The following is a 27,461-nucleotide window of genomic DNA, read 5'->3' as shown; positions in this document are numbered from 1 at the left end:
ACTACTTCTGCTTTTCCATCTGGTTTACGTTTTCCGACTCATCTATTTGTACCGCAAACATGACTGTGATAAAGAGATATTGATAAAATGACCCCCAACTATCCAGAGCAACTTGCAGCTCAAGATACCAGGAAAGTGGAGTCGGCTTCATCAATATTTCTCTCTCTCTCCTTCGCATCAACCCAAAACTTTTAATAAACAAGAGGGCAGGAAATCCTTTGTTTCAATGGCAATAAAACTAGTTAGTGACAGGGGGATGCGGCCCCCCGAACAACGTGAAATGCCATATCTGCGTACCTAGGCATATTTTCCTTGTCATGCATAGTATCTATGGATGGGTAAATTCCTGATCTTAAAAATGACAGACATATCATCCTTATTGCAGCGCCTCCCAGGGAAATATGGTCAAAATATTAAATCAGGGTTTCCTACAGATCTTCTCTGCATATACTCAACCCACCTTGATGTCGTCAGAAAAAGGCTGTGGGGGTGTGGTTCTGCGGAAGCTTTAAAACTAATTAGGTTCCTTATCCACTTGCCAGACCACGGAGTTATTCTGCGGCAGATGGACTGTCCCATTGTTTCCAGAAACTCTGCCAATCAGAACCTTGGGCTGGATATCCTAAATCTGGTATCTTTCGTTTATTTATCTCCCTGTTTTATTTCAAAATACTGTCTTACTATGTACCCTTATACTCCTGTGTAACAACCTTTTTGCATGTATCTGCACTGCTAGTCTTTTTTTAAGAATAAATCTACAATTAGTCAGCCTTGTCCGTTTTAAAACAAACCATAAACTCAGAAGATTGTGTTCATAATTCATAGTCTGGGTCTCAGCTTTCCTTACAAGCTAGTGGTGGCAGGGTGTACATGCGCGGCATTATAAAGTGCTGGAGTGCATTAGACCGGATTGGGTGGGGATTTGAACTTTTGCTACACGTACCTGCAGAAGCCCTGGAAAGCTGGGTATGAAGTCTGTATTCTAACGACTTTAAGTTTGCAATCCCGCTAGAGTGGTCAATTGAGGCTCTGCCATGACAGTGACTACCTGCTGACGACCTGTGTTTGTGAGTTGTGTGTCTTTTGTGTGTTTGTGAGTTGTGTGTCTTTTGTGTATCTAGTTTATTGTGTCTTCTGTGTGTGTGTGTCTGGGGGTCTAAGTGTTTGTGAGGGGGAAAAAAAAAAAATAAATAAATTTGTGAGCGCGTGTCAGCGGGTAAGCGTTTGCGCGAGAGCGGCAGCGTGTGAGTGGTTGCACAGAGGCAGCAGCGAGTGAGCGGTTGTAGCAGCGTGTCAGCAGTTGAGTGGTCGCAGCAGCGGGTGAGGGGGTCGCAGCAGCGGGTGAGGGGGTCGCAGCAGCGGGTGAGGGGGTCGCAGCAGCGGGTGAGGGGTCGCAGCAGCGGGTCAGCGGTCGCAGCAGCGGGTCAGCGGTCGCAGCAGCGGTTGAAGCAGCGGGTGAGCGGAGTGTGAGCGGTTGCAGCAGCGGGTCAGAGGTTATAGCAGGGTGTGAGCGGTTGCAGCAGCGGGTCAGAGGTTATAGCAGGGTGTGAGCGGTTGCAGCAGCGGGTCAGCGGTTGCAGCAGCGGGTCAGCGGTTGAGCGGTTGCAGCAGCGCGTGAGCGGAGTGTGAACAAGTCTATCTTCACTACTTCCACAAGTAAATTGTAAATCCCCATTAGGATGAGCTCCATGCCTGGCAATGCCATCCAGTGTGCTACTTGTGCAATGTATGCGGTCCTTGATCAGCCGATCGAGGGTGCATACTGTTGCGCAAGATGCGTGCACGTCGCACATTTAGAAGCCCAAATTCTGGATCTAAATGAGCAACTGGCAACACTGAGAGCCATTGACAACATGGAAAGGAGTTTGGTGCTCACTGAGCAGACACTCGCTGGGGTAGAGGCGGGGGTGGATGGTGCTATGGAAGAGCAGGGGGAGCAGGCAGTCAGCTGGGTGTCAGATAGAAGGAAGCGTAGAGGGAAAAGATCTAGGGAGGCTGGTCCTGAACTGGCACAACCCAACATGTCTGCAACGTTGGCAGATGAGGGCGATGCCATTACAGAGCCAGCACCGCTGCAGCATGACATGCCCTCTGAACGCCAGGGGGATGACTGCTCCAGTGAGACGGGGACGGGGAGTGCAGGGCAGGCTAGACAGGTTCTAGTGGTGGGGGACTCAATTATTAGGGGGACAGAGAGGGCAATCTGCCATAAAGACCGGGATCGTCGAACGGTGTGTTGTCTTCCTGGCGCTCGAGTTCGACACATCGCGGATCGGATTGACAGATTACTGGGAGGGGCTGGTGAGGATCCAGCGGTCATGGTGCACGTTGGCACTAATGAAGGAGTTAGAGGTCAATGGAGGGCCCTCAAAAATTATTTCAGGGACCTAGGGTCCAAGCTCAGTGCGAGGACCTCCAGGGTAGTTTTCTCGGAAATACTACCTGTACCTAAAGCCACACTAGAAAGGCAGAAGGATCTTAGGGAGGTAAACAAGTGGCTCCGGAGTTGGTGTAAGAAGGAGGGATTTGGGTTCCTGGAGAACTGGGCTGACTTTGCTGTCGGCTACAGGCTCTACCGTAGGGACGGGCTGCATCTTAATGGGGAGGGTGCAGCTGTGCTGGGGGAAAAGATGGCTAGAAGGCTGGAGGAGTGTTTAAACTAGGGACTGGGGGGGAGGGTAAAATGAGAAATAGTGGGGTAGCCAGTGTAACTATAGATTCGGGTCCAAGCAAAGGGAATGGGGGTCGAGCAGGGGGTGGGGATAGTACAGTTAGAACTGATAGATCAGCCATAAGTACGAATAGAAACAAATCAAATTTAAAAAACAAAAAAAATGATATAAATTGTATGACCACGAATGTAAGAAGTCTGATCGGTAAAGTGGGTGAGCTTGAAGCGAGAATGACTGATGAAAACTATGATATAGTCGGAATAACGGAAACAAGGCTTGACGATAAGTGCGATTGGGCGGTGAATTTGCAGGGGTACAATCTCTTCAGAAGAGACCGAAGGAACCAGAAAGGGGGAGGGGTATGTCTGTACGTCAAATCGAACTTGAAGCCGAGGCTACGGGAGGATATAGGGGTAGGAGAAGAACAGGTGGAATCTCTGTGGGTAGAAATACAGGGAAGAAAAAATAACAAAATCCTGATAGGGGTCTTCTATAGACCACCAAAAGCAACAGAAGAAACTGAAGACTTACTACTAAGGCAGATAGAGGAGGTGTCAAAGCGCAACGAAGTAATTATCATGGGGGACTTTAATTATCCAGATATAACATGGGAGAAGGAAACCTGCAAATCTCACAGGGGTGATAAGTTCTTGAGAGTAATTAAAGACAATTACCTGAACCAACTTGTGCAGGAACCAACTAGAGGGAGGGCCATTCTGGACCTAGTACTAACTAACAAACCGGACCGAATAACTGGGGTACAGGTTGAGGGGCACCTGGGGAACAGTGACCACAATATAATCAACTTCCAGCTGTCAATCTATAGGAAGCCTTATCAGGGAGCGACAAAGAGACTAAACTTTAGTAAAGCAAAATTTGATGAGCTTAGAACTACTATCGGTAACATTAATTGGGACAACATCCTCAAAAATATCAGTACGGAGGACAAATGGGAAAAGTTCAAAAGGATCCTAATCGCCTCATGTGAGCAGTTCATTCCCTTTAAAAATAAAAGAAACTCAACTAAAAGGAAACCAATGTGGCTCGACAAGACGGTAAGAGGGGCAATAAACGAAAAGAAGAAAGCGTTCAAACTACTAAAGCAACAAGGCAGCGAAGAAGCGCTAAAATCATACAGGGAAAAAACAAAATATGCAAAGATACGATCAAAACTGCCAAGGAGGAAGCAGAAAGACGGATCGCAAAAGAGAGCAAAAACAACCCGAAGCTATTTTTCAACTACATTAACAGCAAAAGGATTTGCAGGGAGAGCGCTGGCCCGCTAAAAAAAAATACAGGAGAAATCATTGATGATGACGGAGGGAAAGCAAATCTACTAAACAGTTTCTTCTCAAGTGTGTTCACCAAAGAAAAGGAAATGCCACACGAGATACAGGGGAATAAAACGAACCCCTCACAAAATATCTCATACCTAACACAGGAGGAGGTGCGGAAGCGTCTAAAGAAAACTAAAATTGATAAATCGCCGGGCCCAGATGGATTACACCCAAGGATACTAAAGGAACTAAGTGATGAGATAGCTAGGCCGCTATATCTAATATTTCTAGACACTATCAAGACCGGTGTAGTACCATTGGATTGGCGCATTGCCAACGTGGTTCCAATTTACAAAAAAGGGAGCAAAAGTGAGCCTGGAAACTACAGGCCAGTAAGTCTCACTTCAGTAACGGGAAAAATTTTCGAGGGGATTCTGAGAGACGCCATCGATGAGTACCTCAAGGAAAACAAGGGAATAACTCCTCACCAGCACGGGTTCATGAAGGGTCGCTCATGTCAGACAAATCTGATCAGTTTCTACGATGAAGTAAGCTCTAAGCTGGACCAGGGAGAATCTATTGATCTTGTATATCTGGACTTCTCTAAAGCCTTTGACACCGTGCCACATAATAGGCTAATATACAAAATGAGGCAGCTCGGACTGGGCGAAAACGTGTGTAAGTGGGTAAAAAATTGGCTCAATGATAGAAAGCAGAGGGTGGTAATAAATGGTGCGTACTCTGATTGGACCATAGTCGCTAGTGGGGTGCCACAGGGTTCAGTTTTGGGCCCCACTCTGTTCAACATATTTATCAATGACCTGATAGAGGGGCTGCACAGCAAAATATCAATATTTGCAGATGACACAAAATTATACAATATAATTAATACAACGGAGGACAATGTACGGCTACAAACGGACCTGGACAAGCTGGGGGCTTGGGCAGAAAAATGGCAAATGAAGTTCAATGTTGAAAAATGTAAGACTATGCACATGGGCAGGAGAAACGGATGTCACCAATATTCACTTATTGGGGTACCACTAGGGAAAAGTGATATGGAAAAGGATCTGGGGGTATTAGTGGATAACAGACTAAACTGGAGTAACCAATGCCAGTCAACTGCTGCAAAGGCAAATAAAGTCTTGGGGTGCATTAAAAGAGGTATAGGGGCGAAGGACGAGAACATCATCCTTCCATTATATAAGGCACTTGTCAGGCCTCACATGGAATACTGCGTACAATTCTGGACACCGGTGCTCAGGAGGGATGTTGCGGTACTGGAGGGGGTTCAAAGAAGAGCAACTAAACCAATACATGGAATGACGGGACTGGAATACCCAGAGAGGCTATCCAAATTGGGTCTATTTACTCTAGAAAAAAGAAGGTTAAGAGGGGACCAAATAACTATGTATAAGTACATGAGGGGACAACACATGGATCTCTCCCGCGATCTGTTTACACCCAGGACCACGACGGTAACAAGAGGACATCCGCTACGATTAGAGGAAAGTAGGTTTCATCACCAACATAGAAGGGGATTCTTTACTGTAAGAGCAGTTAGACTGTGGAACTCTCTGCCGGAGGAAGTGGTGATGGCAAAATCCATAGAGGAGGTTAAAAGGGGACTTGATGTCTTTCTGGAGAGGAAGGATATTACAGGATATAAATCTTAGGTTAAGTGTCAATCCGGGTATACAGGCAGGTAGGAACTATTAGGGGTTGATCCAGGGAACAGTCTGATTGCCATTAGGGAGTCGGGAAGGAATTTTTCCCCCAAAAGGGCTAATTGGTTTCTGGCCTTGGGGTTTTTTGCCTTCCTCTGGATCAACAAAGTAGGATAGACAGGCTGGACTAGATGGACAATGTCTTCATTCAGCCTTACATACTATGTTACCTCCAGCATCTTCCTGACTAATGTATGGTTCCGCACAGCTAATACACCCGCGGCTCCTACCCAGTGCCAGTATCATGTGGCAGCTGGTAGTATGGGGCTGCTACATGTGTCCAATACTGTTTACCCATGGGTTCCAGCCAGATAGAGAGACATAGTGCTGGGGCTATGATTCAGTTAGCGGGGCAGCAGGAGAGAGGCCTGCTGCATCTCTGACCACCGCAGAAGTAAGCAGTGGAGGATACGTGGTGGTTGATGGCTATGCAGGCTGGTGCGTGTATGGCGAAGAGGAGCCGCAAGGCAGCAGGTTCCAGAGGGATCATGGGTCCCTAACTCCTAGGTGCAGCTCAGGCAACAAGACATGGTATTGCAGATGAGTGGGTGCTACCGCGAGCAGCTACAGAGGAAGCTTAGGAGAAGAGAGCCAGCGAGTAGGCTGCAATGTAATGTGGGGAACCAAAGCGCCCAGGCTCAGCAAGTAACTGATGCTCTGGATCTGTGGAAGGCAGGGCAGCTGACAGCAAGCCCCTGGGTGGAGGTAAGAAGCAGGACGTAGTAGGATTTTTGGTGTTTTTAGGAGAGCTTCCCAGCCATGCATCTGCCCAGGATGGATCACGTCCATATCATCTCAATTTTCAGGCCATTTGAATCATGAGATCAAGAAATACAAATGGGTCCATTTTACGAAGGTCACCGAGAACCATAATTTTTGGATAATTCATATGTCCAAAACTATTAGGCATAGGAAGAGATGTGTGGCGTCCTTTTCTTCATAATTTGGAGATATACATATATATGTATGTACATGTAAATATATACATATACACACATACTATGTAAAAAAAATAAATAAATACAAAAAAAAAACAAAAAAAAACACGAGCAGCTAGAAGTTGTCATTTCGCTGCAAAATGTTGCATGCAGTTACATCTCAGGCAGAATGCAAATGATTAGAGTTGCGGTGAGATTAGATGAACAGTCTTGTCGAGTGAGGGCCTAAAAGTGATTTCACCCTTAGCCTATAAAAGGCTCTCAGTGGCTCCTTCTGTGTAGTCGACCTCTTTTTCCGCTTGTGTTGCCCACTGGATGCCTCTAAGATGCAATCAAAGAGATTTTGCCGAGTTAAGAATTTGAGAGAGGCGAATTATTAGAATGTGAGAAGCTGGATGGTCATATTGACAAATTGTCTGCAAACTGGGCTGTTGTGTCCAGACTGTTAGGAGGTGTTTGGACCAGTGGATGCGTGAGGGCCCACAAGGCAACCAGGCTCAGTATGACCTAGATAGACCACCAGTAGAGAAGATAGTCTGATCGTCCAACAAGCACAAGCAACTTTCTTTTCTTCTCCATCATCTCGAGACATATGGCACCATCGTTATGGGCCCCTATGTCTGACGGAATCATCTCCAGGTGATTAGCTAAGGGACTTTTGGTTTCAAAGCATCCATTACTGTCTTTGCCACTTACCGTCGCCTCTGTTTGGAGTGGTGTTATGAGTGACAAAATTCTGGTCGTGTGTGTACACATATATATACACATTGTACACCTTCACTGGTCCGCACAGGACCACAGGCTTGTAGCTTGTTCAACTCTGCTAAGCTGTCTTTTCCCCCTTTGAGTCTGGCAGGATCAGCTCCTTTTATATAGTTCCTGCCATGCCCACCAGGTGTTAGCCCTCTTTTCTTTTTTTCAGGTATCAGAATGCCTATTTTAGCACCCTCTGCAGCCCCTTCTGATACTGCACTCAAACATATTCTCGTCCTTCCTGATGAAAGCCGTAGGCCTCATCATAGCTTTTGCCCCTCCAGGGTCAAATCTCCAGGCTCGGGGATCGCTCTGTGTGGAGTATGTCCCTACTGACTCAGTTTTTCTACTCTAAGCAACTTCTTTTTAAGGACTTTCTTCCTCTAACTTCTGAGGCCTGTTCATCAGTCTTTACTTCAGTGGCTTCCTCAGCCTCCATCTGTTGCTCAGTTTTCACTTTCTCAATGATTTTACTCTTGTTTACAGAGGTGATTTCTTCCCTTAGGACTTTTCCAGTTTTCCTAAACTGTTTACCTGTAGCACCCAGGTCACTTTTGCATAATTTTCTTTTCCATATCGAACACCTGAGCTTGAAGTATTGAAATCTGCTTTTCCAGGTTTCTCTTCTCCTCAGGCAGTTTCTGCATCTTTCTCTAACTGCCCGAGGAACACATCTCTCTCAGCTCCCATTTCCTTCAGGTGTGCACCAACACCAAGCCTCTGCGGTGTATCTTCCTGCATCAGCTTCTGAGAATATTCAATCCGAGCTTCCAACTCCACCTGCAGTCTACCAATCCTCTGAGGCAGCTCTGTCTGCATTCGGCCGCTTTCAGCGATCTTTACTTGTAGCTCATAAAGCTGCATCTTTATTGCACTTCTCCCACATTCTGGTCTTCCAATAGCACCCTCACCTCACTGGTCACCTCAGAGCACCCAATTTCCAAAGTCCACTTGACTTTTTCCAAGGTTTCTTTCTTCTTTTTAGTTCGCTCCAACTGCCTGGGCAGTTTCCCCACAACTAGAGCATGACTCTGCTCAATCGTTTGGATTTGATATTCTTCAGCTTCCTCACCTAAGCGCACCTTTAGCTGGGACACCAGTCGCTCATGGAGCGCTTCCTGGTTTTCCTTGTAACCTAGTATGTCTTTCAAGAGCTCTGCTTCATTCTCTGCCTGACTGCAAGTAGCTTTCTCCATTTCCAGGCTTTGCCTGAGCTCAGTTATCTGCAACTCCAGTTCACCATTCCTCTGGACTAACTTCATGTTCAGCTCTGCAACGTGATTATGCAAATCTGTATTTTGATTATGTGCATCTGCAGAAGTTCTTTCTAACTGGCAAGACCTCATATCTAAACTTTGGGTTCATATTTGCAGTTTCTTACAGTCATGTTCACACTGCACAGATTTCGCTTCCAGACATACTCTGTGATCAGCTTCATCTTTAGCTAATCTCCTAAGGCGCTCATTCTCTTTTAAGAGAGGTTTGTGAAGGGTTTATGAAACCCGACCAGTGAGGAGAATTCTCTTCCTTCACTCAGTCCCCTTTCATGATAGCACTCAAGAGAGAACTAACAGATATTTAGTCTAAGGAAGGACAATGCCTTGTAACACTTTCCTCCCAACGGCTATATCTTTGTTCACTTTGACATCAAATCTATCATGTTAAGTAAATGTATCTGGACTGGCCCAGGTAGATGCCCTGCAAATCTGATCAAGAGAAAGTTATGCATACACAGACCACCTTTCTAAACAAAGGAAGAAGAAACCACTTGTGGAATGAGCTTTAACCCCTTCCCGCTATGGGATGCACAGTTATGTCCTGCAGCATCGGGGTATGTATAAAGAGAGATTGTGGGGTGATCTCTATTGATACATCACAGGAGCAGGCTGTTTCTTACAGCTGACACCTGGCGGCAACAACTTTTAAATGAGCAAGCTTGCTCTTTGATGCTTTCTACCTGTTATTTCCCCCCCCCCCAAATTCGATAAATAAATTGTTATCTTGCCTCCAAGAATCTGGAAATTAAATTGTTTTCATCTGACGGGACTACGTAGTAGCTAGATACAGCTGCCACCTGAACCTTCAGCATTATACACCCGAGACCTTTATCTAGCTCATCCTGTAAAATATCCAGAATCATGGAAATATCCGGATATAGCAAATCCGATAGATTAGAACCAGAATTGTTTTTTATAAACACTGAATATGACAACTTTCCAACAACATTTAAGGATCGTTATGAGTAAAAAACCCTGTTTTTTGGCATTTGAGTTTCTCCACACTGGGACCCTGAAAAAGTAGTTTCGGCTCCTGAGGGAAAATTAAAGGATCCTGCAGAACGAGGTGATTCAGAAGTGGAAACCAGCAAAGTTTCTAACAGAAGGGAACTATTAGCTTGATTGTCGCTCTGCATATGTACAGTTTCCTCAAAGGAATCATTTAAAAACGGAGGAAACGCATTAGCCAAATCATTGTCCCACATTTAAGACAGAGAATCTATCACTACAGTTTGGTCTTCTTGGTGTAGTGAAAACAATTTGTTAGTTTGGGTATTGTTCCTTGATGCAAAAATGTCTATCTAGGAAAGACCCTACCTGTATACCAATATTATAAAGTATTTCCTGTTTAGAGCCCATTCTCCCGGCTGTATCTTTTGACAGCTGAGGAAGTAAGCTGCAATATTCTCTTTTCTTTCTAGCTCTAAAACCCCCAAACATTTGGTCTTGGACAGATCTGGGCTTCTTCACCTCCTCAATATCCATAGTACTGTAATCCGTCTTCAATATCATCAAAATCAAAATAGTATTTTCTATAATCAAAATCTGAATCAGAACCTATATCCTACTCCTCTTCCAATTCTTCAAACGAATTATCATTGATCATGATGATTATCCATTCAGTGGCATCCAACCTTCGATCATTCCATGGACCAATGTTCTCCACACATTCCTGTCTTTCACCGCTTCTTTCAGTTCCACGATTGACGTGTTCATGTTGGCCTTGGTTGTATCTCACCATCTTGTTCTTTGTTGTCCTGATCTTCTCTTCCCACTGACCTTGCCAAGCATCAGTACTGTTTCCAGTGAGTTCGTGCGCATCATATGGCCAAAAAAGAGAGCCACTGTCTGACGATTTTGCCCTCTAGTGATATTTTTGGTTTGATGCAATCTAACGCTACCTTGTTCATTGTCGAGGCAGTCCAAGGTATTTGAGCATTCCCCTCCAGCACCAGCGTTCAAATGCATCACTTATCTTCTGTTTTCTTGAGCGTCCAACTTTCGCAGCCATACGTCGTTATGGGAAAGACGATTGCATTGACCAGTCTGGTTTTTGTTGCAATGCTAATATCCTTGCTTTTCCAGGTCTTTCCCATTCCTTGCATTGCATTCCTACTAAGTGTAATCAGTCTCTTGATCTCAGGTCCAGGTTGCCCACTGCAATTGATATTGGATCCAAGAAAAATGAAATCTTGGACCGTCTCGACTTCTTCGTTGTTGATGTTCATGTTCCCTGTCCCGTTGCCCACCGCGGTCATGACTTTCGTTTTTTTGCTGTTGAGGTACAGTCCCATGCGTTGGCTGTTCTTCTGCACCCGTTGGATAAGGTATTCCAGGTCCCTCTCACTTTCCGCCAGCAGGGTGGTGTCATCTGCATATCGGAGGTTGTTGACATTTCTGCCACCGATTTTGACTCCGATTTCTGTTTGGTCCAGATTGCATTGCCTCATGATCATTTCTTCGTACAGATTGAAAAGAACTGGTGATAGAATATAGCCTTGCCGTACGCCTTTTTCTATTCTGAACCAATTCGTGTTTCCATAAGCCGTCCTGACTGTTGCTTCTTGGTTGTATAGCGACCTTATAAGCTGTTCAGTATGTTCTAGGACGCCCATTTGCTTTAGACACTTCCAAAGCTTGTCATGTTTGACACAGTCAAAAGCTTTGCTGTAGTCGATGAAACACATGTAGAGTCCTGATGATGCTCCCGGGTCTTCTCCAGGATCCAGCGCAGGTTTGCCATTTGGTCTCTGGTGCCACGTCCTTTGTGGAAGCCAGCTTGCATCATTAATCATAATTTTTTATTATCGGAGTCTCTGAGATGAAGATGAAGGAGTCCCTCTGGATCTCTTTCTAGGAGGCTCGATATTGACAGAGATATGAGAAAATGATAATTTGTTCATGGAGGACTGACAATAGATCTAATGTTTTCCTTAAGTAAAGTGCTCTCCTCTAAGACTTGATCGATGCAGGAAGGACATAATGACATCTTATACAAACCTTTCAAACAAATATTACACAGGCTTAATCCTTGTTACTGACTTTACTTTTAAGACTGACTCTTTCTCTCCGGTATTGAGAGTTGTTGTGTGTCCCCAGACTCGAGGCGTCACACTCTGCTGCTCCAATTAATGGTTAGAATGGGGAAGCCAAAAAAAAAAAATGTTCTACTTCTAATCCCAGGGGCCATGGCGTGTGACCCTGCTGTCTCTCATTTGCTGAAGGAAAGGGTAGAGATTAGCACAAATCCCCCCTCCATCCTGCCACCGCACACTTCTGCTCAACAGGCGCCATGTTGGAGGAGGCCATGCCACTTCATGCGCTGTGACATTTCTGGCATTGCAGCCCCAATTCGTGCCATGAACGAGGAACTCACTGCTGCTGGAAACGCACACCACATCTGCTGTAACAGTTTCACACATCCGGGAACGGGGACCATGGCCAGCAATTTAGTCCACGTGTGGCAGCAATACATGACGAAAGCAGTCTCCATAGCTTCCCTAACATACCGCTCCTGAATGTCAGGGGACTCGTGCCCCAAGGAGTGCTGGCAGACGGTTGTTCAGGAAGAGAGGAGATGCACAGACCTGGACCGATTTCCCATCTAGCTTCCACTTGGTAAGTGCTTCAGCCATAGCAGTCTCTGCTGTCTGCCCTTTGTAGGGACATAAAAACACTTGGATGGTTCAGGGGGAGGGACTAATTAACCTCTCTGTGTTCTTATCCCTACAGAAGGCGGGGTAGAATCTTCATTGGGTGATGTTGTGAAGAGGGGCAGAGTGATAAATTAAAGGGGTTGTCCCGAGAAAGCAAGTGGGGGTAAGCACTTCTGTATGGCCATATTAATGCACTTTGTAATGTACATCGTGCATTAATTATGAGCCATACAGAAGTTATTCACTTACCTGTTCCGTTGCTGGCGTCCCCGTCTCCATGGTGCCGTCTAATTTCAGCATCTAATCTCCCGATTAGACGCGCTTGCGCAGAAGGGTCTTCTCCCTTCTCTTGGGTCTCGGCACGAGCGGTGTTCTGGCTCCGCTCCCTTCTACGCGTCATCGCGTAGCTCCGCCCCGTCACGTGTGCCGATTCCAGCCAATCAGGAGGCTGGAATCGGCAATGGACCGCACAGAGCCCACGGTGCACCATGGGAGAAGACCCGCGGTGCAACGTGGGTGAAGATCCCGGCGGCCATCTTGGTAAGGTAAGTAAGAAGTCGCCACAGAGCGGGGATTCGGGTAAGTACTAAACTTTTTTTTTTTTTAACCCATCGCGCCGAATGGGGGGCCTATTGAAAAAAAAAAAAAGCCGTTTCGGCGCGGGACAACCCCTTTAAGATTTTTATAAACATTCCAGTATCAAACAAATGTGCAGATTTTCGTAAAAACTGGACGTTGCTGAGTGATTTGTCCTGACCCAGCTACTGAAATTAGATCTACACTGCTCAGGACATTTCTATAAGGTCTTCTATGCTGCTGCTTCTCTGCATACAAGACAGACATAGAAGCAGAATATCCTCATCTGTGTGAGTGCTGTGTATGGGAGACATAGCAGCTAATCTTCAAATTAGGTAAGGATAAACTGAAAATTACTGCAGAGATGGAACCTGCAGAAGGGAAAGCAGATGAAAAAATACATAATGCAAATCATAGAGGCAAGAAATTAAAATAACAGCTTGTACTGAAAAGCTAACTAGGACGACAGGTATTTTTGGTTTTTGCATTGGTTACCCTGCTGTATTAAATGGGTATTCCACTCAATTACTATTGGATGAAGATAAGTTAATGATAGTTGATTGGGGGGGGGGGGGGGCTGATCCTCTGGTCCACTATCAGTGCAGCGAGGGCCGACATCCACATAGGATGTCAGAGACGAAAGTGTAATAGTAAGGCTTTACTTTCAATGACATCAATGGGTGTGATGCTTTCTATTACACTTCCAGTTCTGATGGCAATCAGGAGTGAGAAATGTAATGGAAGGCATTGCTCCCATTGATTTCAATGGGAATGAAGCTCTTCTGTTACACGTCTGGCTCTGATCCCGACATGCAGGATGTCCAATCCCTCTGCATTGATAGCAGGCCAGAGAATCAGCTGACCCCCACTCCTCCACCACTATTTAAGAATTGATGAGCTATCCTGAGGATAGGTCATCGATAGTAATTGCCTAGAATACCCCTTTAAGATGATGTTAAAGGCTGAAATCATCAGTATCCAGTAATTTGTAGATACCGGAGGTGTAACCCTCCATTTACATTTTCTTCATATATATATATATATATATAAATTGTAATGTAGACAAGCCAAAATCAATTTATTGGGTGCAAGGTTGAAACAGAATAAATATTATAAGTACAGATGATATGTAAGTCGGGGTGGTTTCATAAGTCTAACAAACCTTAATGCAAGCAGATACAATAATAAAGGCTTGCATGTATACACACCATGTAAAAGGATACTCGCCTTAAAGTCCTCTCTGGCGTGAGCACCACGACTTTCTTTGCGGGCTTCAGCGCTGTAAACAGTCTGAAGTGCATTAATCATTAAGTTTTGTAACTCCAGGGCCTCCACCAGATCAGTATTCCAAACGATTCCTGAAATTAGATTCCGTAATTATATAGATATTCGTTTAGCACACCAATCCTCAAATCTGGCTATTTTTTTTTGCAATAGGTTAAAGGAAACCTGTCATGTTCAACATGGTGTCCTATCTGTTCCCAAAACGATTGTGTTTTAAGAGACCGTTAATCCAATTCCAACAAAAGCCCAACTGTCAGCACACACAGCTACTGCCGAAAGAAAAAGATGACAAGTTTTGCACAAAAATTTGCAACTTTTTTTCTTCCTCTGCCAACCCCACCAATTTCAAAAAGTGGACAGGGCTCATAGCATGGGGCATGGTCACCCTGAACCAACAGATTTATGAATAATTTACATCAAAAACTGATGTAAATTATACCAAAATTGTATGCCCGGCTGTGTGCCTCTTCATGAAATAAGTGCATGGCGTGCCGGGGAAGCCTAGGGTCAGAAACGCCACGCTCAGTAAATTTAACCAAATATCTTTATTTTAATGGGGTAGGGATTGGGCACATAAAAGGAAATAGTAACAGTAGAACCCTGTAAGAGGTATGGCGGGGGGGGGGGGGGGGGGGGGGGGAGAGAAAATAAACTTCTTACAGCTTTCCTTTTATGAGACAGTTACACTGTAATTCACTCAGGGCGATCAGTATTTCACCAAAGCAGTAAATTTCTTTTGAGTTTTCAAAACTAGTTGAGTTTTCAAAACCGAAAAAAAAAATTAAATTACCCATGTTTATTAATTTATACTTAAAATCAAATTTGGACGAACTAAAAGCATATAACTTGAATGAGGTGCGGACTTGGTTATTGATTGGAAACCAAACGCCACACTCCAAAACCCATCATCAGCAATTGTACTGTCCCCAAGGGTACCTCATATCTACCCAACCCCTATAGGTATTAGTGTAATACTAATCATAACCCCTTGTGTTGTTATAACAGTAGGATCGCTAGATTCTTTGCTTCACAGACTGATAATAAATCCATGAAATCGGCGACAGCGATTCCATTTCTCATGTATATTTCCACACTATCCTCCAATATCAAACGCACCCGGTCGTCTGTTTGATTTATGGCTGCTAACAGGGAAGCAGACATTATGTTCAACCCCTTCACATCCTGAAATAATAATTTAGGAGAGGCAGGTGACTGAGCAGTGGGGGTATAAAGCACCCGCCACCCCTCCCCATCCACCTCCCATTTATCCATCAGTAATCATCATCCAATTTAGCTTTGGTTTAACTAGTTTCAAAGGAACTAAGGCCTTCCTCAAATAGGCAGTGATAGCCATTTTAGCTGCCAGAAGAAAAAAGATACAACTATATGGCCATCCCCGGACGGGCTCATCTAACAGAGCCTGAGAGGCCGATCCAAGTGGAATAATCAATATATTCTAGAATACAACAGGTTATAAATAAATGGAGCACTTTTGGACATTCCCATCATATATGCAATAGGGTGGCCAGACACCCACATTCTCTAAAACACAGGAGGAAAGAGTCAGCAAACATATTGGATAACCTCTCTGGAACAAAATAACATCTTTAAAAAACGTTAGAATTTGCCTCCATCTGATTAGTGATAGTATAACCATCGATGGAGAACTCAAAGAGCTAATGTGCAATAAGAAAAGGGGGAAGGAGAAGGAAAAAGGAAACCCTTGTACCATCATGAGCACACAACAAGCTGACATGTATATAAATAGAGTAAAAAAACTTAAAAGCAACCATTGGGTAACTTAATCAAAAGCAGGTCCTACTTTATACTTCAGCACATCATAAAGAAAACGACAGAAAAAAGCATATATCACACTGAACAAAGAGTTCAGGACAACAAAACTTCGAAATGAAAGCCTAATGTCAGGTGGGGCAGTTCTTTGGGCTCAAGATCTAGCATTAGAATTCCATAGAGGAGAGATTTGGGCCTAAGAAGATGGTGAGGCCAGAGGAAGAGATTTCGCAGGCAGTATGGAGACTTCCCTGGACAGGAAACCTAGTTGTTCAAATCAAGTCTCACCCTCCTGAAGAGAAGCGGAAGCGACAATTACAATGGATAAATAGTGGATGACATCTACCCCCGATGTCCTTTTTCTGCAGGATTTGTAGTAGGACCTTTAAACTCCTGCTCCTTTATATAGTATTAAAATCTAGATCAGCAAACAGTTGAAAGTCTCAGTAAGTAGCTTTATGTTGTTAATAGTAGTTAGGTTTTCATGATTTTTTTTTCCTTGACAGAATAATTGTGCGGTTACACGAATACATCTCTTGGAAGACAAGGAGAAGTCAGGCCCGGTGAACCCTATCAATACCAAGTATTGGACAGAGACTTCTAGCAAACCTGAATTGAAAAGTTTATGAGCTACAGCCTCTAAATTCACTGTTTCAGACAAACCTCAGTTTTTAAAATTCTCTCTCAGAGATCGATTTTCCAAAGCTCCATCTCCAAATATGTCATGTGTTGAGTGCACGCTCAGCATCAGATGTTAAGAGTCTCTTCTGGAGACTTGCCTGATGTTTGGGTGGGCAACCAACAATAACGAGGCATCTACCTGTGACTTTCTTCCGTATGCGGAGGCTTGAAGGATCTTCTTTCTGCTCAAGCAGGTATCAGTGAGTGAGAGGCCTATAAAAATGGTTTATAGCTGCTTAACACCCTGGTCTTATCCTTGGGTAGCGTGGTATAGAACAGGAGGAGCTGAGCAGATTGATATACAGTTTTTTGGGAGAAGATTTAGTATAACTAACTTGTATATCTTTTATTGAAACTCCTGCCGTATGTTGAGGAGTTCAGAGAGCTACCCTTCTTAGTGGCTATCTTTGCACAATCATAGAGGGAGGCTGTCAATCACTAAGACTGCATACTGGACTCCTAAGCCAAGAGTGAGCACGAACCGAAATTAAAATACAAGTGATACTGGATCTTTTTAACCAAACTATATACCAATCTGCTTAACTCCTCCTGCTCTACAACCTGCTGCCTGCATACTCAATAGGACAGCTTCCAGTTAAGCAGCAGTATCTCACCCCTACAATGCCACCAAGTAAGGATTCCTGATCCTTTCATCCCATTCCTCCATTACATACTTGTACTGTAATTCTAATAAAGACTGTTCGCCTCCCAATTGAGGTTCGTCTAAGTTCCAGCCACTGATACATTCACAAGTCTCTAATGATTTATAATCCTACTAGAAAAGTTGTTTGACTAAAGCAAATTTGGTGCCTTTTCCTTTTCAGGTTTTATACACTTTGACAAACTCAAGTCTTGTTCAGCTTGTGAGGTGACTTTGTCTGCAAAGACAATTTTGCGTATTCAGCGACAAGCATGAGAAAGACTAGGATAACTAAATGATGGACAAAATACCAGAAAATGAACATGGCAATGCATTATTACCTCTGTCAAATGTCTTCAGGTCATCCATTGAAGCGTTTAGTGCAGTCAACTTGTCACACCCTTCCTGCAGAACAGAGCCGGTACGAAACACCGCAGCATGACTCTGCATAGTCTGTAACCAAAACAGATCAAGTGCTTCACGTCAGTACAACTCTACGGTAAGAACATCCCATCAAGCAGTGACAACAGGTGCAGGCACTGGGTATCCCGAATGGTGGGGACACATGCACATGTTACCCAATCCCATGCTCCAAGCCTCACTGCTAAGGACTGAACTTTAATCATTAGAACCCCAAACCTCCAGCGCTCAGAAGCTGAAGCTCTTACAATTAGCAAAAATTACACCCGTGTCTTCTCTCCCCACATCTAAAGGGGTTTTCCAAGCAATGCCCACCGTCAGTGCCAGGAGACACCAGGGTTGAGCGGAAGCCACCGCTCCAGCCCGTGTAGTGGCCAGCACTCACAATTGCAGGAACAGCCCTCATCGACATCAATATGAGCTGCACTTATAATTGCAGGATGAGGAGTAGAGATGAGCGAGTATACTTGCTAAGGCTAACTACTCGAGCGAGTAGTGCCTTAGCCGAGTATCCTCCGGCTCGTCTGTAAAGATTCGGGGGCCGGCGGGAGATCTCTCTCTCCCTCTCTTCCCCCCGCTCCCCCCTGCTCACTGCCGCAACTCACCTGTCACCCGTGCCGGCTCCCGAATCTTTAGAGACGAGCGGGAGGATACTCGGCTAAGGCACTACTCGCTCAAGTAGTTTGCCTTAGCAAGTATACTCGCTCATCTCTACTGAGGCCCAGTCACTAGGCACCAGCCTATGTTCAGACCCTGGTGTATCCTGGCACTTTCAGCGGGTACTGCTTGAAATACCCCTTAAACACCGTTGTACAAACTTCATTAGGAAGCTCCACATTTTCCTCCATAATCCATAGGGTAGCATTAGGAGTAGTAACAGCTGAGATATAAGGAATAGTGTTAGGAGTAGCACTAGGAGTGGCTCGATCCACTAAATACAATAAAAAGATAAATCAGTGTTCATACTGTATACAACCCTCCATTCATGTCTGTAGCCGGGCGGTGCTCAGCTTTTAGTACAGACCGTTCATCACATCAGGGGGCATGTAGACTCTAGTACCCTGTTGTACCACCTCTAGCTTGGATACAAGATGTGATACGGGCAGGTATGGAGGCTCTAGTACCCTGTTGTACCGCCTCTAGCTTGGATACAAGATGTGATACAGGCAGGCATGGAGGCTCTAGTACCCTGTTGTACCGCCTCTAGCTTGGATACGAGATGTAATGCTGGTGGGCATGGAGGCTCTAGTACCCTGTTGTACTGCCTCTAGCTTGGATACAAGATGTGATACAGGCGGACAAATTAATTTTATGAGCATTCAAAAACTAAACAGTGTGTGCTGCCCAACTGTTTATTTCTGATACCGATGGCGTCTGGGACAAAGGGACCCTGGTACACTGCACTATGTCCGACCGGCATGGGGGAATGCTTCCAAACGCAGTTTTCGCTAGTACCCTGCTAGGCCGCCTCTAGCTTGGATACGAGATGTGATACAGGCGGGCATGAAGGCATACAGGTTCCATAGGGTATCCTGCGGCATATCGCTACACATTTGCTGTAGAAGTTGGCGTCCCAGATGGTCCCATACGTGTTCTATTTTCCTGTGACCCCCTTGTGTGTGCGGCCGAGCATTATCCTGCTGTGTCATGGAAGCCGCCATGAGAGGAACATATCGCTGAGCGGTCATTGTCCCTCGTACCACCACTAGGGGGGACCGACTGTCGTATGCGATGCCCCCCCCCAGACCATCATACCAGCATGGGGGCAGTGTGCCACTCCACTGCGAAGTCAAGAAAATGGTAGAGAGCGCCACAGGTAAATAAAGTCCACACTTGCTGGGGTATGCGGATGCAATCACGATGAGTCTTTTCCTCAGTACTCCGATCCTCTAAGTCAAAGGAGAGCTGCAGATATAAGCCGGGGGGTCTGGAGCCAGAGCTCCCCCGGGTGTAACAGAAAATGGGACGTCAGAAAGAAATCCGCGCTCAAAATAGGAGTGAACTGAGGACAGATTCACATGTAAGTAATGGTTTGATATAACACTTACTTGGAAGGAGGGGGGTATGATGCACAAATGCCCCCTCCTCAGAGTGTCCTCCACAGGGTGTAAAACTATGCTCCAAGGTACATAGTTTTGATCAGAAGATTTAGATAAGACGAAACTTTTAAGCAGGCAACGCGTTTCGGTGCAAGACAAGGCACCTTTCTCAAGCCATACAGATAAAACAAATACAGTGCATACATTTATACATAATAAAAGATAAAGACATACCCTTCACATGCTTGTCAGTGCCGTGTTACCGGCGTCTCGGGGGGTAGGCGTACATTGATGATGTCAACAGCGTCACGCAGTATGGGGGCGGTGCTTTGTGACGTAAGCAACATCTCCGTGTGTTATGATCCCGTATTGGGGCTTCCTTAAAACTAAATTAGGATTGTCCTGGTAAGTACATCATGAGACAGCTGGTTTAGTATTGAAAAAGAAACCCACAGAGGTGCCGACGCTATCTGGTCGCCGAGTGGTGGGGGACCAGATAGCGTCGGCGCCTCTGTGGGTTTCTTTTTCAATACTAAACCAGGTATCTAACGATATACTCACCAGGACAATCCTAATTTAGTTCTAAGGAAGCCCCGATATGGGATTATAACACACGGAGATGTTGCTTACGTCACAGAGCACCGCCCCCATACTGCGTGACGCTGTTGACGTCATCAATGTACGCCTACCCCCCGAGACGCCGGTAACACGGCACTGACAAGCATGTGAAGGGTATGTCTTTATCTTTTATTATGTACTAGCGTACCCGTTGCGCGTTGCTGCGAAGACAGACAGACATACATTCATTCGTTTTTATATATCTAGATAACAACCAATCACAGCGCAGCTTTCCTGTTACCTTAGCAGTATAAAATATAACAACCAATCACAGCGCAGCTTTCATGTTACCTCAGCAGTAAGAGAAATAACAACCAATCACAGCGCAACTTTTATTCTGCCTCAGCAATATAAAAAATAGCAACCAATCACAGCGCAGCTTTCATGTTACCTCTGCGGTATTATATATAGCAACCAATCACAGCGCAGCTTTCATGTTACCTCTGCGGTATTATATATAGCAACCAATCACAGCACAGCTTTCATGTTACCTCTGCGGTATTATATATAGCAACCAATCACAGCGCAGCTTTCATGTTACCTCGGCGGTATAGGAAATAACAACCAATCACAGCACAGCTTTCATGTTACCTCTGCGGTATTATATATAGCAACCAATCACAGCGCAGCTTTCATGTAACCTCAGTAGTATAATATATAGCAACCAATCACAGCAGAGCTTTCATGTTACCTCAGCAGTATAAGAAATAGCAACCAATCACAGCACAGCTGTCATTTTACCTCAGCATTCTCAATATCCAGCAATTGTCTTGCGAAACGTTCGGCGGATGCATCATTTTCTGGTTGAACACTCATCCCGTTGCTCGTAATGCCTTTTGCTTTTGTGCTTGAGATGGAAATCAAACGATCTTTGTCTGGGGGGCATAACTGTCGATGATGCTCGCACGCGCGCCACCTATCGTAGGATAGTTGTACTATGCCAGTAATCTTACCAAGAGTGTACTCAGCAACTTCCCAAAGTCTCATGGCAATTGGATGAATGGTGTAGTAATGCATAAAGGACAGACAGACAGACATACATTCATTTATATATATATAGATGACATCAGGAAGTGAGAGAATTAGATTCCGTACGTAAAATTTGGACACTAATTCTTTTGCACTTAGAATTGAATAATCGAGTTGGGACCCATTAGCTTTTCCTATTTATGACATATTCAATGCCCGTGCCAAATTCCGAGTTTCTATGACATTGGGAAGCGAGAAAATTAGATTCCGTACGTAAAATTTGGACGCTAATTCTTTGGTGCATAGAATTGAATAATCGAGTTGGGACCCATTAGCTTTTACTATTTATGACATAATCAATGCTCGTGCCAAATTTCAAGTTTCTATGACATTGGGAAGCGAGAAAATTAGATTCCGTACGTAAAATTTGGACGCTAATTCTTTGGCGCTTAGAATTGAATAATTAAGTGGGGACCTATTAACTTTTCCTATTTATGACATAATCAATGCTCGTGCCAAATTTCATGTTTCTATGGCATTGGGAAGCGAGAAAATTAGTGGCAATGATGGAAATCGAACGATCTACGTGGGGGGGCCTAACTGTCGACGACGCTCGCACGCGCGCCATTTATTATAGGATAGTTGTACTATGCCTATAATCTTCCCAGGAGTGTACTCAACAACTTCCCAAAGTTTCATGGCGATCGGATGAATGGTGTTGTAGCGCAAAAAGGACAGACAGACAGACAGACATACATTCAATTTTATATATATAGATAAATGTACGCACTGTATTTGTTTTATCTGTATGGCTTGAGTAAGGTGCCTTGTCTTGCACCGAACCGCGTTGCCTGATTAAAAGTTTCGTCTTATCTAAATCTTCTGATCAATACTATGTACCTTGGAGCATAGTTTTACACCCTGTGGAGGACACTCTGAGGAGGGGGCATTTGTGCATCATACCCCCCTCCTTCCAAGTAAGTGTTATATCAAACCATTACTTACATGTGAATCTGTCCTCAGTTCACTCCTATTTCAGCGCGGATTTTTTTCTGACACTCCACTGCAAAGGCAGCTTTGAGGAGGTCATCCCGAGGTCTTCGCCCCAATGCTATTCTAGGCAATATCTCTGGCATAGATGCTCCATCCGGGTCAATTTTAGAACCAAGAAAGATGAAGTCTCGCACTCGTTCTGCGGCCTCATTGTTGATTTTGATTTGAATTTGGCCATTTGTTTGCAGTCATAATTTTTGTTTTTATGTTCAGGTAGCGCCCCTTTTTAATATTTAGGATCACATCTGGAATACTGTGTTCAGTTCTGGAGGCCTCATCTACAGAAAGACATTAATAAATACAACAAGTCCAAAGACGGGCTATAAAACTGGCGAAAGATCTCAAGAACAAAACAAAGAAACTTAAAGAGGCCTTAAAGGGGTTGTCTCGCGGCAGCAAGTGGGGGTATACACTTCTGTATGGCCATATTAATGCACTTTGTAATATACATCGTGCATTAAATATTGGCCATACAGAAGTTATTCACTTACCCCCTCCAGTGCTGGCGTCCCCGTCTCCATGGCGACGACTGAAGCCTTCTCCTCTGGTCGCTGCAACAGTCGGGCTTGCGCAGAGAAGAATCATCTCCTGGTGGCTCCGGGCTCACGAGCTGCGTTCTGGCTTCTCCCCCTTCTCAGCGTCATTGCGTAGCTCCGCCCCTGTCACGTGGTGCCGATCAGCCAATGAGGTGGCTGTAATCGGCAGTGGAGCTCAGACCGGATAAGAACATCCACGGTGCACTATGGGAGAAGACCCGCAGTGCACCATGGGAGAAGGCCAGCGGTGAACCTTGGGAAATGACGGCGGCCATCTTGGAAGAAGATTTTTATAACTTCATGAAACAGCTTCATGGTGAGTAGAAACGCTCTAAAAAAACGATTTACATGGGTAGTTTGTAATGCTTGCTTAATATGGGGGACTGGGGTGTGAAAATTTTTTCGTTTTGGCCGCGGGACAACCCCTTTAAGTTTGCTCCACAGCCACTTTGTACTTCCTGTTTGCTGCTGACCAGGACATGTGACTGCTGCAGCCAATCACTAGTCACAACAGTGACCTCCTACAGCCGCTGATTGGCTCCAGTCATATTAAACTTCATCCCTATAGCCTGGATGGGAGTGGGGACACCATCAAAACTTTTAAATATGTTAGACTTATCAATAAGGTCCAGGAAGGAAGTGCTTGTATTAGGAGGCTAAAACACAAGAGCGAGGGGGCTGAATCTGAGAATAGTTGGAGGGGAAGATCAACGTTGGGGAATATTTTACTGAAGGAGTAAGTAGATGCTTGGAAAGAACTTTCAGCAGACGTGGTTGGAGCATCAATAGATGAATACAAGCTGGCTGGGATAAGCATAGATCTGTGCGGAGGCCCCGGCACTCCCTGCGTGTCATCTGATTTATACACAGGCCGCACATGGACATGCATTATTATGGCCTATTGCTCGTCCATGATACGGACAAGACTTAAGATTGCCATCATGGAAACCTTCAGTGTGCATGTCCCCAGAGGCCATAATGGGGCCGTGTGTTAACATGGACAGCACATGGTCCAGACACCCAAGAGAAACAGACGTAAATCTTCTATGAACACTTTGGGGGCTGGAGTTTTTGTGGAGCGATTCATGGGGACTGCTAACATAGGTTCACAGAGTTACTTTAGAGATGAAGTAGACACACGAAAAATGTCATTGTTCAACTATTATGTGGGATCAATATCTGTTTTACCAGCAGAAAAAATACTAAAGTTTAAAAGCTGCCAAATTATCTATAAATTTTGGATGTTTTAATAAACAAATCTACCAAAATGTATCACTACCACAGAGTAATACAAAAGAAACAACCTTATAGGAGGTGTGAGTCATTAGAAGAACATGGACTTAAAAGCAATTGTTTTTGAGAAGACTCGTGTAGTGAAATACCTTCTGCATGTTGATTCTCAGCTCTGAAGTTCTTGTGCTTCCATTGGAAAAGCGTAATTTGTCCAGGTTTGCGACAGACTCCTCCCCAGCGTTCGCTTTAATAGGAGGCAATGCTTCTCCTAGGAAGTAAAAATAATGATTGAAGTGGTTTTACATTGGCTGTAAATATTACAATGTCAATATGAAGCACTGGTCTAGTAAAGGGGTTGTGCAGAGAGTCCAATGTAAAGCACAAACTGAGACTTGTAATAAAAGCTAAGAAAGCATCTCTCAGGCCTCCACTATCCTCTGGTAGCGCAGTCACAGCAGTCTAAGCAAGTGGCCATCCACTGTAAAGCACTGCAGCCAGTCATTGGATGCTGTGGTCACGTGACTGCTACCCGAAAGTAAAGGAAGATGGGGGGGGGGGGGGGGTGAAGATAGGGCGAGTCCAGGCTGGTTTATTACAGATCACTATATACTTGTAATATGGTTCCTGGACAACCTCCTAACATATCATTATTAACCAGTGCAGGAAAGAAGTACAAGAGAGGTAAAAAGGTTTTCATTCATTATGCTTGCTGAACTTGAGTAAGTAAATCTTAGTGGCTATGGGTAACATATGCAGCAATAAGAGAGTGAAGTACAGTAAAGAATCTTCACTAATGAAACCAGATAATAAATGTATTATTAGCAGAAGCATACCAGGCTTGCAGGTCTCTGCTATGCTAAGAGCACAGGCACGGCCAAATACAACCAAATCTAGAAGGGAGTTTGCACCAAGGCGGTTGGCACCATGCACAGAGGCTGACGCTGCCTCACCACATGCATATAAGCCAGGGACCACTTGGTCTTCACCATGTTCATGGACAATCACCTGCAAAAAAATGAAATGGAAAAAAAGAGATGAAAATATTTTCTGGACTTCTGTGTTAATACTAGATAAATGTCTGGGAAACGGAGACCAGCATAGGAATACGATATACGCATCCTTTGACATGTAATGCTACGCCAAATGTAAGTTTGTAGCTTGGACAACCTACAAGCAACATGAAACAGACTGGAGAAAAACAGACAACTACAGACCAGGTTATGCACATTTCAATCCTTCAGCTATAGTCCTTATAATAATACAGTACACTGAAGGAGGGTAATATAGTTGCAGGCTTACTTGACCTTTGTAGTTAGTTGGGATGCCCCCCATGTTGTAATGGACTGTGGGCAAAACAGGTATAGGCTCCTTTGTGACATCAACACCTGCAAAGATCATTGCAGTCTCCGAGATGCCTGGCAGTCGGGTAGCCAACTGCTGTGGAGGAAGATGGTGAAGCTGTAAGTAGACATGGTCTTTATCTGGCCCGCAGCCTCTGTAAAGGAAGACCAGATGTGATGAGGAAAAAAGAATATGGAATGTAAGCAAATTAACACAACCCTTCATCCAAGCCTCACAAAGCACGCTGAACACCCCAAGGAGCAGCCCATCTTTCACGGTAGAGCATGGTTTCTTCCCCTTTCTATACAACAAGAGCCAGGACAACTTTTTACATTGATAAGGTCATAGGATTGGTTGACTGATTGAGAGGTGGGATTGTAGCTTTACTGCAAATAAGGGAGATACAATAAATCCTCCACAGCGCCACCTATTGGAAGGTAGCATTCCTTCAAGCCAAAGTCAGACTTTTTATACAAGCCTTGTAACAATGACTGGGAATTGAAAGCAAAGCAGAGTCTGGCTTTGCTAGTGGCTTTGGGTTATTACCCAAAAGGAGCGTGCATGGCCATGTAGGTCTCCTCACTCACCGTCTAGATGCTCTCCCTAAGGAGAAAAGGTAGCGTTTCTGACACCCGTCCCAGGCCTCTCACTAGCAAAGCCAGACTCCTACTGTACACTGATGAAGGGCAAAACCCCTAAAACTGCTGTATGTACATGGGGTCTGGCTTTGCTCTTAATTCCCAGTCATTGTTACAAGGCTTGTATAAAGAGTCTGACTTTGGCTTGAAGGAATACTGCCTTCCAATAGGTGGCACTGTAGAGGTTTTATTCCATCTCGCTTATTTGCATATTACCCAGAGGAGCGTGCATGGCCATTAAGTCTCCTCACTTACCGTCTAGGTGCTCTCCCTAAGGAGAAAGGATAGCGTTTCTGATCCCTGTAGCTTTACTGGCACATTTGGAATACACATAGGAACATTATAATAGACTTCATATGAGACCATTGCTGAAGCCACTGTGGGAGTCACTATTACTACTGGGGCCAATATAGGGAACACTATTACTACAGAGGCCAACATAGGGGGTCATTCTTACAACTGAGGCTACTATGGGGATACTATTACTACTGGGGCCAATATAGGGGACACTATTACTACAGAGGCCAACATAGGGGGTCATTCTTACAACTGAGGCTACTATGGGGATACTATTACTACTGGGGCCAATATAGGGGGTCATTCTTACAACTGAGGCTACTATGGGGATACCATTACTACTGGGGCCAATATAGGGGACACTATTACTACAGAGGCCAACATAGGGGGTCATTCTTACAACTGAGGCTACTATGGGGATACCATTACTACTGGGGCCAATATAGGGGACACTATTACTACAGAGGCCAACATAGGGGGTCATTCTTACAACTGAGGCTACTATGGAGATACCATTACTACTGGGGCCAATATAGGGGACACTATTACTACAGAGGCCAACATAGGGGGTCATTCTTACAACTGAGGCTACTATGGGGATACTATTACTACTGGGGCCAATATAGGGGACACTATTACTACAGAGGCCAACATAGGGGGTCATTCTTACAACTGAGGCTACTATGGGGATACTATTACTACTGGGGCCAATATAGGGGACACTGTTACTACAGAGGCCAACATAGGGGGTCATTCTTACAATTGAGGCTACTATGGGGATACTATTACTACTGGGGCCAATATAGGGGACACTATTACTACAGAGGCCAACATAGGGGGTCATTCTTACAACTGAGGCTTCTATGGGGATACTATTACTACTGGGGCCAATATAGGGGACGCTATTACTACAGAGGCCAACATAGGGGGTCATTCTTACAACTGAGGCTACTATGGGGATACTATTACTACTGGGGCCAATATAGGGGACACTATTACTACAGAGGCCAACATAGGGGGTCATTCTTACAATTGAGGCTACTAT

The 27,461-nt window shown here is 44.7% G+C and overlaps 1 protein-coding gene across 1 annotated transcript in view; it reads right to left on the bottom strand.

Annotated features, from left to right (window-relative positions):
• SDHA (succinate dehydrogenase complex flavoprotein subunit A) overlaps positions 1–27,461 on the bottom strand; it is a 169,957-nt gene that overhangs the window by 16,180 nt on the left and 126,316 nt on the right. Inside the window, exons 9-13 of the mRNA XM_066579113.1 lie at positions 25,440–25,635; positions 24,974–25,145; positions 24,290–24,408; positions 17,614–17,725; positions 14,104–14,234 (exon numbers count right to left, since the gene is read on the bottom strand). Coding sequence (XP_066435210.1) covers positions 14,104–14,234; positions 17,614–17,725; positions 24,290–24,408; positions 24,974–25,145; positions 25,440–25,635 — 730 coding nt within the window. The remainder of the gene's footprint in view (positions 1–14,103; positions 14,235–17,613; positions 17,726–24,289; positions 24,409–24,973; positions 25,146–25,439; positions 25,636–27,461) is intronic.

The sequence above is a fragment of the Eleutherodactylus coqui genome, chromosome 9 (genome assembly GCF_035609145.1).
Source record: "Eleutherodactylus coqui strain aEleCoq1 chromosome 9, aEleCoq1.hap1, whole genome shotgun sequence".
In the NCBI taxonomy this organism is placed as follows: domain Eukaryota; kingdom Metazoa; phylum Chordata; class Amphibia; order Anura; family Eleutherodactylidae; genus Eleutherodactylus; species Eleutherodactylus coqui.
The sequence above is the reverse complement of the archived record's forward strand: the minus strand, read 5'-3'. Positions and strand labels throughout refer to the sequence as shown.